This window comes from Pygoscelis adeliae, unplaced genomic scaffold (genome assembly GCF_000699105.1).
Source record: "Pygoscelis adeliae isolate BGI_AS28 unplaced genomic scaffold, ASM69910v1 Scaffold242, whole genome shotgun sequence".
NCBI lineage: Eukaryota > Metazoa > Chordata > Aves > Sphenisciformes > Spheniscidae > Pygoscelis > Pygoscelis adeliae.
In genome coordinates, this window is record NW_008824369.1 from 388,306 (window position 1) to 401,293 (window position 12,988).

The 12,988-nt window shown below is 36.0% G+C and overlaps 1 protein-coding gene across 1 annotated transcript in view; it reads left to right on the top strand.

The window, feature by feature from the left end:
* Window positions 1–12,988, top strand: part of EIF2AK1 (eukaryotic translation initiation factor 2-alpha kinase 1) — a 20,039-nt gene that overhangs the window by 1,981 nt on the left and 5,070 nt on the right. The window contains exons 2-12 of the mRNA XM_009320050.1: window positions 4–163; window positions 375–533; window positions 2,369–2,505; window positions 3,252–3,283; window positions 3,736–3,835; window positions 4,655–4,735; window positions 5,137–5,236; window positions 6,841–6,892; window positions 7,610–7,973; window positions 9,032–9,143; window positions 10,734–10,840. Of these exons, the coding sequence (XP_009318325.1) occupies window positions 4–163; window positions 375–533; window positions 2,369–2,505; window positions 3,252–3,283; window positions 3,736–3,835; window positions 4,655–4,735; window positions 5,137–5,236; window positions 6,841–6,892; window positions 7,610–7,973; window positions 9,032–9,143; window positions 10,734–10,840 (1,404 nt within the window). The remainder of the gene's footprint in view (window positions 1–3; window positions 164–374; window positions 534–2,368; window positions 2,506–3,251; window positions 3,284–3,735; window positions 3,836–4,654; window positions 4,736–5,136; window positions 5,237–6,840; window positions 6,893–7,609; window positions 7,974–9,031; window positions 9,144–10,733; window positions 10,841–12,988) is intronic.

A 12,988-nucleotide genomic window follows, 5' to 3' on the forward strand; every position in this document is an offset into this window, starting at 1 on the left:
CAGGGTAGAACCGCCGCCATTCTTCCCTTCCTTCCCCATCGCTTCGAAGAAGCGACAGCCGCGGGGGATGATGCAAGAGCGGGCAGGTTCTTGGCAGCGGGCACCCTGCCCTGCAGCCGCTGTGGGAGCTCCCCCTTCCTCGGGGAGAGCCTCGTCCTCTCCGGTTAGCTGCTTTTTACGTGCATTTATAAATATTAATTGTAATTAGGTCCGTAATTAGTGTCTTAAGCTTCTCGCTCAGTGGCAGCTCCTGTGGTGCCTTTTTGTGAGCCAGGGTTGTGTTGAAGCTGTGTGGGTTCGTATGTGGTTTCGAGGTTTTGGTAAATAGGCATATGCTGAGACCTAAATTAATTCGTCTGACTGTCCTTTTCCAGAATCGGATGTGCCGGCAGAGCTGCGAGTTGCAAACGGGTCGCAAAAGTTTGTGAATTTCACTTCGACCATCCAAAACCAACTGCTGCTTGTGTCGCTGCTGGAGCATCTCTGCCACATGTACACGCACAACCCCGTTCATTCGAGGTGTTTGTTCCGAAGTTAGTAAGAGTAGTTCTTTCCTGTCTCTTAAACTGCCTTACTGCAATATATACTCGATTCTTCTGTGCAGAATTACAGTGCAATATCAATACAAAGCTGTAGGTCTCATCCCATCGGGACAAGAGTAATTCTGAGAAGAGGATGAATATGCTTGAATCAACTTAATTGGGAATGAGGACCTGTCTTACTTTTTTTGAAAACAGTAACAGAATATTGTTGTAGATGCAAGGATCAGACAGTTCTGTTCCAGCTAAATCACGTGAGTTGCGTCTTGAGAAGGGTAGCAGGGTGAATTATCTAACTGTTAAATCTCATCTAAAAACATAGATAGAAGAGAAATTTAATAAAAATATTTATCAATAAATAGCTGTAGCATAGTCTTCACTAAATCTTTCAAAATTATGGTCTGTGAAAACCAGAGTAAATACCTTTATAAGTCTTTTACTTTACCCTAAAGTCTTTTGACACAATTCAGGGAGCTTGCATTTTTAGGTGTGAAGTGTTTCTTTTGAAATCTGTCTTTTTGGTACGTGACTTATCTTAGGTATTTTGTTCATTTAGGCACATACTTAATGCATTTGAGAAACAATCTCCAAGGTTTTTCTCCTTACTATACATGATTGTAGAAAATAAAATCTAATATATTGCTTGTACTTAAAATGGAAGCCATGTATAGCATCCAGTAACAACAGGGCAGACAACTGTCGCGTTTGTCATTCTTGAAGTCTGATGTGGATGTCTGGTCCTGGGTCTTACTATTATCTCTGTCAAACCCAAAAATACCAGGGAAAAAAACCCAACCAAATTTCCTCCTTTTGGGAGAGTAACAAAAAAACCAACCTGGGCATCTTCCAAAGTATGTAGCTGCTTGGCTTCCCAGTGTACTTCTATGGAAAATGACGTTCCTCCATTGGTATAGTTTAAACCAGTTTCCCAAGTGGAATAAACCTGATGAATAAAAGAAAAACATATTGCAGTAATCATATCTTTTTTGTGGTTTTGGCTGGTATATTCATGCTGGCAAGGGTGGGTTTTTCCCACTTTTCTGGTGTGTGTAACAGTGTCCATAAGGCTTGTGTAGCAAAATTCCTGATTTCTTATAGGTTCACTTTCAATAGATTTTTATCTCCTTTAAAAGATAAAGTAATAGGCTGATTTTTTTAAAAATTGTTACCAAAGAAACATCTTTAAAAAAAACCCTCTTACAAGCAAGTTTGTTTTAAGACCTTGGAACTCCTAAAACTTTTAAGTACATTTTTGTAGCATCTTCACAGTTGCACTCATCTCCAGTATTTGTTAGGTTTTTGTCTGCCACAGCGTTGTTTCACTCAACTGAGAAAGATGTGGTGCTTTGGGGTGGATGGAAGGGAGTGACTTCATTCTTTACTATGAGTATGTGCACAAATGTGTGAGTTTGTATGTGAATTAGAAAATCTCGACATTACCACTTTTTATTATAAACATGTCCTCATAATTGTGAATATGCTTTGAATTTCTCTTTTCACTGATCAAAATTAATTCAAGGGTAACAAGTAAGTGAATGGGTGGATGTTTCATCTGCTGAGATAAGGAAGAAGAGGAGATACAGTTGTGACCATGAAGGACATGGCAAATAACTGTATTATGCAAAGGGATTCCCACAGAGCAGCTCTAGTTTGGATTTAATTAGCTTTTATTGCTAAGAGTATGGGAAAAGGCATTAGAGTAGGAGCGGCTGTTCATTTTTTCAGATGCACTATCTTTCAAATAAAGTTTCTCATTTAAAAAACAACTGTTTACATGGTCTTATTGGCAGGTTTTATTTAATGTGACCTTTCTCTGTTCCTTTGTACAGTACTTCGTCAGGCTTTCACAAAAACAGGGTTGCTCTCTCCTTTTGCCTTCTGTGATGAATTTAGTACTGTAAGACTGCAGCATAATAGAGCTATTACTGAACTAATGAAAGCAGCTAATCAACAAATACTTAATGGGGTAAGCTTCGTTAAATTTCTTTGGCAACCTCTGCATTAAGGAATTAACACATGATTGCATCTGAAGAAGCTTTTGTTTGGGGGTTCTTTTAATATTGGATTGGGTCTTTTCAACAATTATACAAAATGGAACTCCCGTTCTACCTTAGCTGTTTGGGATGGCATGTTCTGATTCTATAGGTGCAAACAAAAGCTTTTGAAGCCAGCAATATTTTGTTCCTTATTAAATAATAAAAAAAGTTAAAAAAACCTTTATAAACACAGGCAAGGTGTTTTAAGTATTGCTACAGCATTTTTCAACAACGGACAGACATCTATTTTCAACTTTTAACTGTTGCAGTTGATTATGTTAACACTCTCATATTTATATTAGTGGAGGGCATAATTTGTATACTGTGTTATGTGCTTCAGGCTGAATCAGACCAGTTTGCTTATCTCGCTGCTTGAACTAAGCTAGTTAATTTTGTCTTAAGCACATTTTAGAGCCCTCATTTTATCCTGTTTGCCAGCAGAACTCTAAAAGGGCAGTAATCTCTCCAGCAGAGAGATGTTAGCAGATTACTGGTGGGATAATAATACTTTAATTTGGTGAAGCTCTCTGCAGAATGTGAATGGCTGTCAGTAACCTCATTTTCTTCTAAGAACATAGTTGTAGCTTCTATTTTGATTAAGCTGTCCGTGCCGATGGCACGGTAGACCTGTTACTCTGTATGCAATGTTCTTACGTTGGATTTTGTTGTTTCATAGGAACTTGATAGTGGAAATTCTCATGCAGTTGGGTATGTATTCAAAGCATGTAGAAATATTAAACTTAACTCCCTCCCTAAAGTTCTGTGCTCCACTCTGAATTTAATTAATACTGCATTTCATATTTTGGCTCTGAAATACAGAAAAAAAAGTGAAAATTTGTCCAAACTCTCAAAACGATCTGGTGAAAATTCCTTCTTCAGTACAACTCTCATGGTTAGTGTCACCATTCAGGAAAACAAGTTTTATCAGGCATAAACTTAAAGAAATCATCTTAATACTTCTGTTAACACAGAGTGTGGATTTGTAGCATATGTGCATGCTGTTGCAGTCTGCTGGTTCTCAGTATTCACTGTGCTAATGTCAGTATTTTCTTCTTTTCATAATGTAAATAGTATTTCTAGATTGTGTACACCTGTAGCCTATATAATACCTTACTTATAAGTTGTAATTTAGTTTAATGCAGCCTAACTTTTTTGATTAGGGAAAAAGAAGTTCTCTTTGAAGCACAGACTTCACGATACTTGAATGAATTTGATGAGGTTGCAAGGCTAGGAAAAGGAGGATACGGTGAAGTATACAAGGTATTCTTTACCTTCCATTTATAACTGATCAGTTTATATCTAGTTTTTCTTTGAAATTTAGAGTTACTGTTTTGGCTGCTCCATTTATTTTTCTAACGGAAAAAACAAAAATACTCTTCTTCCAATAGAGCAGGTGCAAACCTGTACATGTGAAGGACGTTGGCATTTCATTTCAAAAAATGCTCAGTTGTGGTTTCTGTTTTCTCTTTGTTGGAAGCAGGATATATCAGATCTTTTACTTTGTTTACTTTGACCCTTTTAAAGTGAATGAAAACTCCTTATTTCTCATGTGAAGTATTGTGATATATTGACTTAAAACAGGCACAGGAACTGATTAGTCTGCACACCCCAATGTTCCAGTTGTGGCTGCTTGAAAAAAAGCAGCCTTAATATGAATGTAAACTGTCTAACCCAATGTTGAATTGTATTAAATACTTGTAGCATATGGCCAGCCTAAGGTTCCCCACATGGCATGTGCCATATGTAAATGACAGTTGTGGTCTCAGATTTACTGAGAACCTGTTTAAGCAGTTATCGGGACCTATCAGCATATTTTATTGATGGAAAGATAGCTGTAAAGCTATGTATTTTACAAAGATTGGATTAGATGTTTGCAGTCCTGAAAGAAGTAAAAAGTAGATGATCCCTATCTTAGACAGCTGGGGCCTAATCCCAGATTCATTCTCTGATACGGGTGAGAGGTTATCTGAATGGAGTGCAGAAATTAATTTTTAGAAAACAGTTGATTCTGAAGGGTTTAATAATTCATTAATCTAAACACATTAACATCTAATTTTGTCCTATTGCAATTGTTTTCAGGTCAGAAACAAGTTAGATGGTCAGTTCTATGCTATTAAAAAAATTAACATTAAGAAGGCTACCAGAAGAGATTGCATGAAGGTATTCTTTTTCCTGTGTTTCATCTCTATTTTAACTCCCTGACTGCTCTAGCTGATTCTGATTTAATTTAGTAATGCAGTTAATATTTCCCAAAACATCAAAAACGTTAATAATGTTTTTTATGCATTCTGAGTTTCTAAAGATTTGACCCTATCAATACCTAGTAGAAAAAAGTAAATGAGGTATTTAAGTCCATTAAAAGAAGCATATTATTAACTTGAATTTGATCATCTCTGCAACTATGAAAATCGTAATTTGTTTTAAAGCTTCCAAATTTTCTCCATTACTGCATTAATTTTATATGTTCTTTATCTGTCAGAAACTGCTATTTTTTTACCTTTCGGGTTTACCAAGCACTTAGAATAAAGGACACTCATACTGTTTCTTTTCGGTCTTTTCAGGTGCTACGAGAAGTTAAAGTGCTGGCTGGGCTGCAGCATCCTAATATTGTAGGCTATCACACTGCTTGGATGGAACAAGTTCAAACAGTACGCCCAAAAGGAAAGTACAGCATACTGTGTAATGCTTGCATTCTGCTTATAACCTCTGTACTATTATTTGCAGGAAGGTATTGCTTCTCTGATAAAATAACTGTTTTTTTCCTCCTTAAAACAACCAAAAAAAGGCAAATTACAGGTGACCACCAGGTTTTCACGTCCCTCTGTGCACTTCAATCTCGTGCCTAATAACTTACAGATATGATGAATTTGGAACTGTGGAAGTATTAGCTTCACTTCCGGTAATAGATGAGGAGGATTTTAAAGTTGTGTGAAGTTCAGTGGAACGCAGTGAAAACCTTTTAATGCAAAAAGTAGTGAGTTGACAAGGAGAAGAATGAATACCGGAGATGAGCCACTTCAGATATTGGGAGAAAAGTTACGTACAGGAGAAAAAAAACCCACAAATTTGCTGCCATGTTTTGAAATCTCAGAGTTGTAGCAAAACTAGGATAAATTTCCCACTATGCTTCTCTTCCTATCTGGAAAAGAGTTTAGAATAACTGAAAGAACCTGGAAATAAGTACTTTAATGGAAAAAAAAAAAAAAAATCCCTCTTATCTTGCTTTCCACAGGAGAGTTTTTAATTTCACGAATTGCGTTTCATAGTTCAGCAGTGACGGAGCAATCTTTTTGGGTATCAGCTACTGTCTGTAACTGTTGAGAATTTATCTACTTTTATATTAATTTTGCACCTTCTTCCCTGCCCCCTTTTTTTTTCCTCTTCAGATTCTCTGTTCTCTGCTTTTCCCACACTTTGGTCCCTTTGTAACCCTAATCCGTTGGTCCCTTTCTTTCTTGTCCTTTTCCGGAATGCCTTTAGCAGTTAAATCTTTTGATCCTCTATTAGTGGGAGGTTTGCTTATGCTCTGTATGACTTTATTGCTTTCCAAGTCAGTGACTTGACGCCCACTCAGCTATAAGCACAAAAGAAAATGCATAGGAAGTTGATAGTATAGAAAACCAGGCAAGACTTTTTAACCAATGATACTGAGAGTCTCAAAGGATGCAACTTTTTAGTGCTAGGAGTACTTCACAAATATTTAATGGTGATAATGTAAGTACATAACTAGATCTGTAGGTAGGTCCTGTGGTAAATGGTTTTCCTTGGCTTACAATATTGGTGTTTCATATTTGCCTCTGTGTGCTAAAACAAACTGCTTTTTCACATAAATATACAATTTTAATGAAAATTATTTCCAAAATACCAGGTGTCTTCGAAACAGCAGCAGGGTGATGTAAAGGATGGTGCCTTGTGGAGTTGCTTCTTTAACTGTATATTATCATATACATTATAAGCCCTAATTTTGAACAGGCTAACTTCTTAAAGGTGAAATCTAGGTGAACATGTAAGAGCGCCCAGTACAACCCTTTCAGTGATCTCGTACAATGTGTATTTTGTTTTCAATTAAAGAAAAATGAAAAACATATTAGTGTTGCTTCTTAGTAGACTAAGAAACACCTTTTGCAGCAGCATAAATAGAGAAAAAGATATCTACAGATAATGAAGTTAAATTCAGTAAGATGCTTTAGCTTAAATCTTAATTTATAGCAAATATATGCATGCTTTGTTTTGTAAAATACCGTATTTATCTTTTCATCCAATAGATAAGACAATAATGAAGTTTGAGCCGTTATCTTTGGAGCAAGAGAGTGACAAGTAAGTATTACGAATCTCAATGATAACATTTATTTGGCTTTAACATAAGGCTTTTTTTAAAAGTAATGTTAAAAGAGTACAGAATTCAGTGTATATTGTACAAGTGCTTTTTGCTCCCAAATTATAACCAAAAAAAGTCTTAATTATCCTTGTCATTGTTTCTCTTCTGGTTGTGTAAGCTGAAGAATATTACTGGATACTTCTACCTTCTTTGGATCTCTCAGTTTCTGAGTGCCTGGGTGTAGTACTGGGCTTCAAGTTTACTTCAAAAGTTCTGTGCGAATCAGCAACGCTGATTAGTACTGTGGAGTCTTATTAGAGTGATGGGGCCTTCTGTTTCTCAGAAGTGTTGATTAGCCCTTTCAATAAGGAGATGGAGCCCTGTGAGAAATACAGTGTAACTTCCTAAGTTTAAAGGAATGGAGATGCATCATACTTCTGTACAGTGAATGCTGTGACCTAGTACTATACGTATCTATGAGCTGTCTGGGTCAGCTATCGGGAATCCCTGCTGGGGGAAGGTATTAAAAAGGCTGGAGCCTACGCTGCCAATTATGTAATCCTAAAGTTTTATATGGGGAAGCAGCTGAACTCTTACTCTGGAATGCAGTTTGCAATTGCAAAAAAAAAAAATGTTTTCAGAATGGTGTATTACAAATAGATGGTATAAAACTGTGTACATAGTTTGATTTCTCTCCCTTACTTTATTATTTTCAGTGATCACTGTCACATTCAGAGTGTGGAAAGTGGTAGTTCAATTATATTTGCTGACCTTCCTTCACAAGAAAAGAAGTCCTGTGACAGTACCAGTCTTAGAAAACTGCATAGTGAATTAGTGCAGAATATGGATGTAAGGAGTGATTTTACAAACAGCAATAGTAAAGAGTGTATGAAACCAAATAAATGTGAATTATCCATAGAATTACAAGAAGACTCTGTAAGTAGTGTTAGCAGTAGATCAACTGATGTGAAAAATCATTCAGCACGGGGACCTCATTCTAGTCTGGATCAAGATGGATCAAGTAAGTCCTGCACTGAAGAATGCTCCAAGAATGATGTAGCTCTCTGTGGAGAGTTTGAGGTAAATATGATTCTCTTTAAATATACTTAACTGCTGTCTAATTTAATGATGTTTGTAGAGTTTGGTAGACAGAGGAATGATTTATAATGATAAATTTAAAAAAATGAAATTACTGCGATTAGAGCCAAAAATGCAGACAATTTTTACTTAAGTGGGTAACACCATTACAAGGAAGCTGACCAGAGGAGCTGGCAAAACTCAGCATACAAGAAAGTTTCCCTGTGTTAGTCATCTTGGGTCCTTTCAAAGTACCTAAATGAATAAAAAGCACTACTCCTGCATAAAAAAAACCCCATCACTTGAAAATCTTCAGTGTTCAGTAATGATGGCTAATTCAGATATTATTGATGAAAGTGTCTAGGTATGTAATGTGGTGCCTAAACAGTGTAGGATTACACGTGAAAAACAGAAGCAGATTTGGGCAGGGAATCACCACTCTGCCTATGTTTCTAAAACTTTGTTGGTATTCATACCACTGAAATGTTTTGTATAACACAGCCAGCTCTGGAATGCTTCAGGCTTTTGCTATCATTTGGAGTTCCCTCTTGCAAGAAGTCCAAGATTTTTAAAGGTGTTTGCTTGAGTTGTCCAGGTTATCAAATGAACTGGTACATTGTCAGAAACTTGAGTATGACGTTACGTATTCATGTGAATAAATCATAAAATTCTGTATCAAGAGGTTGACTTTTTTTGCTATTTTATATTAATTTTCACTATTTTCTTAAGCCAGAATGAACCTCTGTTTAGTAGGTCTAGAAGCTTTTAAATACTAATTTGAATATTAAGTTATGTAGCTGGTTGTTTTGTTAGCTTTTGTCATATAACAATTGTTAAAATTTGAGGAACAAGCAAAAAAACCCCCAAAACTAGATAGCATCGTTGCATCTGCTTCTTGAATGCAATAGATAAGTAATACTGTATTTGATGTCATTTTGGTATCTAACTGTTTTTTTTACTTTAAAAAACAAATTTTGTTTTTATCAGCTGTAAAGAACATAACTAAGGAAATGCTGTTCATATTATAGTGGCAAAATCATGGACCATTATTTTTCTGTTAGGTGGAGTATCGTTTGATGCTTCATATACAAATGCAACTGTGTGAAATATCCTTGTGGGATTGGATTGTTGACCGTAATAGAAGATGCAACAAGAGAACAGAGGAAACTTCCCGTAAGATTCATCACTGTCTTAAAAATTTTCTTATTCATTTTAAAGCAAATATTCCTTTTTTTCCTAATTGGAAGTCCACTTGCCTGATTTTATGTTTTACTTCCCAGCTCATGGATCTTCTTCATTAGATTCTTTATTCACTTAATCCAATAGTGGCTAGTATTGAAACTTTGTATGATAGATGTTGGTAAAAGAGATTTACGTTCATGAGTTTTAGACAGCTCTTCAAAAAAGAATGAATGTATGCCTGAGGCATAGTTGTTACCTGGAGAGGTCTGTGCCTGGGCAATACTACTTGGAATAGAGTTTTTTATTGACAGGATCTGCTTTTTCTCAGTAAGCTGTTTAAATAATTGAAATTTTGCTTTGGTAGTCATCTTGCTGCTACAAAATACTGCTCTTAACAGGCTAATTTATCTGCTGTGGAAAAATATAAATAAATCTTTTGTTCCAGACAGGTTACAACATACTTAAAAGCTTTTAAGTTTGTTCGTAAGAATAAAAACTCCTATGCAGGCTAATTTGTCATTGGTCTAAAGAATCTAACGTTTACTTTGCTTGAGTGGCCAGAGGAGTTCTCACGCCCTGATCCCAAGCTGTCTTCAAGAATTGTTGACATTTGGAAGAACAAATCTAACGCTCTTAAAGCATTAGAGACAAGTTCATTTCTCTGGGATGGTTGTATAAAAAAAGCATACGCTTAACAGATGGTAAGACATAAACTGTATGATTAATGTTTAATCTTAGTTTTAATCACTATTAAGATAAATCTGTTGTTCTCTTCAGTCATGGAGTAAGGTTTATCAGCTAACTATCAGCTGACTTCCGCTAATCTCTCCTGTAATCATAGTCTTTTTAGCTTTCATAAGCTCAAAGGTGACATTCCTGGTCAGGGAATGACAGAATTACTAGGGCATTTGACCTTGCAAAATGCCCTTTTCACAGGTGTCAGGAGAGGAAAGGTTAATGCTATCATAGGTTAGACATTAAGAAACAGAAGCCCAAGTAGGAGTAAATGGTGAGTGTTCAAAGTGGCAAGAGACACGTTAGATCTGGGTCATTAGAGTAGGAAGACAATATAGTTTAATAAAATAATAATGTGGGAAATGGTAAAAAAAAACGAGATGGTAAGTTTATTTAGGACAGCTATAGCCAGAGGAGATTTGGGAATTTCAGAGGGTAGCACAACAGCAGAAGGATTAGGATCCAAAAAGGAAAGGTGCAAATCACTACAGAAAACATGTTGTTATGTAAATTAGTATGATTTTATCTGCAACTGTATTTTTCATTCTAATTCAGCACTTACATGGAAGTAGAGTTTGTTAAATTCATAATCAAATAACTATCTGATGGGGTTTGGAGGAATCTTTTCAGGCAGATATATGTTCATGTCCCCTGAACTTTCCTTTTTGCTGTTTCAAAAATACTATCTTAGGAGAAGCATGGGAAATTCTATTTTTGAACTATGATCATTCTGTTAAAAATTTCTTCCACATCATAAATAAACAGAATTTAACAAGACATACCACCATAAACTTAAATAACTCAGTAAAATTAGCTTAAATAATTTAGATTTTAAATTGTTTCAAGGTCCATACCATCTTGTGGATGTCCACTGGACAATGAAAATTTTTCGAGAGTTATCAGAAGGAGTTTGCTATATCCACAGCATGGGAGTGATGCATCGAGACATTAAAGTAAGTTCATTGAATTATTACTTGAGGTTAAAGAAAACAAAGATAACTTACATGTCAGGAGAATGAAAGCAACTTCATAGTTAAATTTGAGATGACTTGGGCTCTTAAGAATTTAGCTATGTTATGTATGAAAAAGTACATTGTCTCCTCTATACCAGTACCATACTTTCTTTACTATAAGCATAGTACTCAGTTACATTGACTTACAAGTGAATTATGATTAAGCTCTGGAAATGTCTTCTCCTTTGTGAAGCCATTTTCTTGTCCTAAACAGGGATGGTCAGATTGATTTTGTTTTGTCTTGGTCTTTCCTTAACCAGGGTAGGACCTAAATTACCTAAAAAAAAAAAAAAAAACAACTTTTAGGTAATTATAAAAATAAGCAAAGCCTCTTGACTACGCCTCAGTTTGCTAACAGCATGTCGGCTAGCTTTTGAAAATATGTTCAAGTTATAGTTACTTGGTTTAAAAAAAAAAAAAAATCCCTCAGTTGCAAGTAACTGCTGTCTTTCAAAATGGTTGCTCTTTCCTCTAAGGGTCTGAAATCGTAGGTGACAGTGACTGAATGAAAAGTTTTGGTTTCATTCCTATTAAAAGTAATGAAGAGTAGACTTACAAAAATAATAGGATGCCCTTTATATGTTCCTGTGAATGTTTTTTGGAACTGTAATCATAAGTAGTTTTGACTTACTGGCTGGCTTACATGTGAAGCATAGGTAGATATATCTTGCTCCCCCCTCCCTTAAACTGATAGAATCAAATAGCAAGGAAGTGAATGTGTATTTTCCTACTTTGCTTCCTACAGAGGTTCTCTGCATCTGATACGGTAGCTATATGAGGAAAGGAATATAAAAATCATCTTGATTATTAAAACTCCACATGTGGAAACTTGGAACTACTTGAAAACACACAATCTTTGTTCTGGATTAATTTTCATTTTAATTAATTTTTAATAAGCCGAGTGCTTCAGCGTCAACAGTTTTTCAGTTTGCTTTCCTGTTTAGCGTCATCATGGCCTTATTGTCTGAGGTCCTGGTAGTTGTATAAAGAATTTCATACAGTTACTGGGAGCCTGTTTTTGAGCTAGTGCTCATTGTTTCCACCATATATTCTAATAATAGTGATTTTGCAGATATCTTGCAGAGACAATAATTTCTGTGATAATATTATAAGAAAGTCTTTCAGCACTTGAAATTCTGAGAACAGAAGTCCAAGTGGGTAGGTGTCCTTGATTATCTCTTAACTTCAGTGGATATGAGAAGCCTAGCAACTTGTTCAACGGTGCTGTATCTTTTAAATTCGAGCTGCACTGAAGAAATGAAGAGTGGAGATTGCCCGCCTCTTGTTAAACTGTTCGTGTCTGCTTTATACTCTAACAGAAGATCAACTATTTCCTTTCTGCTGCCTGAGCAGGCCTTATGAATAGCGGTTCGTCCTTCATGATCTTGGGTATTTACGTTGGCTCCATTACCTAATCGTAAACGGATGCAATCTGTGTTGTAACCTAGAATTCTGCTTGCTTTGGATGATGCTGTGCACACTGCAACGTGAAGGGCAGTTCTTCCACAAGTTGGATTGGCAAAGTTAATGTTTGCCCCAGAGGCAATTAAAGTTGCTGCTACCTCTGTGTTTAGTGACCCTGCAGCTATGTGAAGAGGTGTCCAGCCAGACTTGTCAGTGTCCGAAGTTAATACTCAAAAAGAATGGATATAGGTGGAAAAGCATCATCAGAGTGTTGGTCTAAACATAGAAGACAGTCATATTTGTAATTACTCATTTCAGGATTTATCTGATGTTTTACATTTTGCAAGATACAGAGACATTTTTCTGTATTATGCTGTGAAGTTGGTTGATTTCTCTGAAATTTGTCTGAAATGGATGTCCCAGCTGTAAGTACTAGGCAAATTTAGTAGGAGAAGTTGAAGTGCTGTGGAGCCTCTTGTTATTTCTGTAACATAAAACATTGCTTTAAGTTAATTTATTTTTATTAAGATAAAATTACTTAGACTAAAACTTCTGGACTGGTAGGGCATAACATAGTAACAGGTCCAAAACTTCAGTTGTCAGAACAAATTTTATGAGTTGCCGTGACCTAACAGAAGCTTGGTCATTAACTTGTATTTGTTAAACACAGCTTCTTTGTGCCCA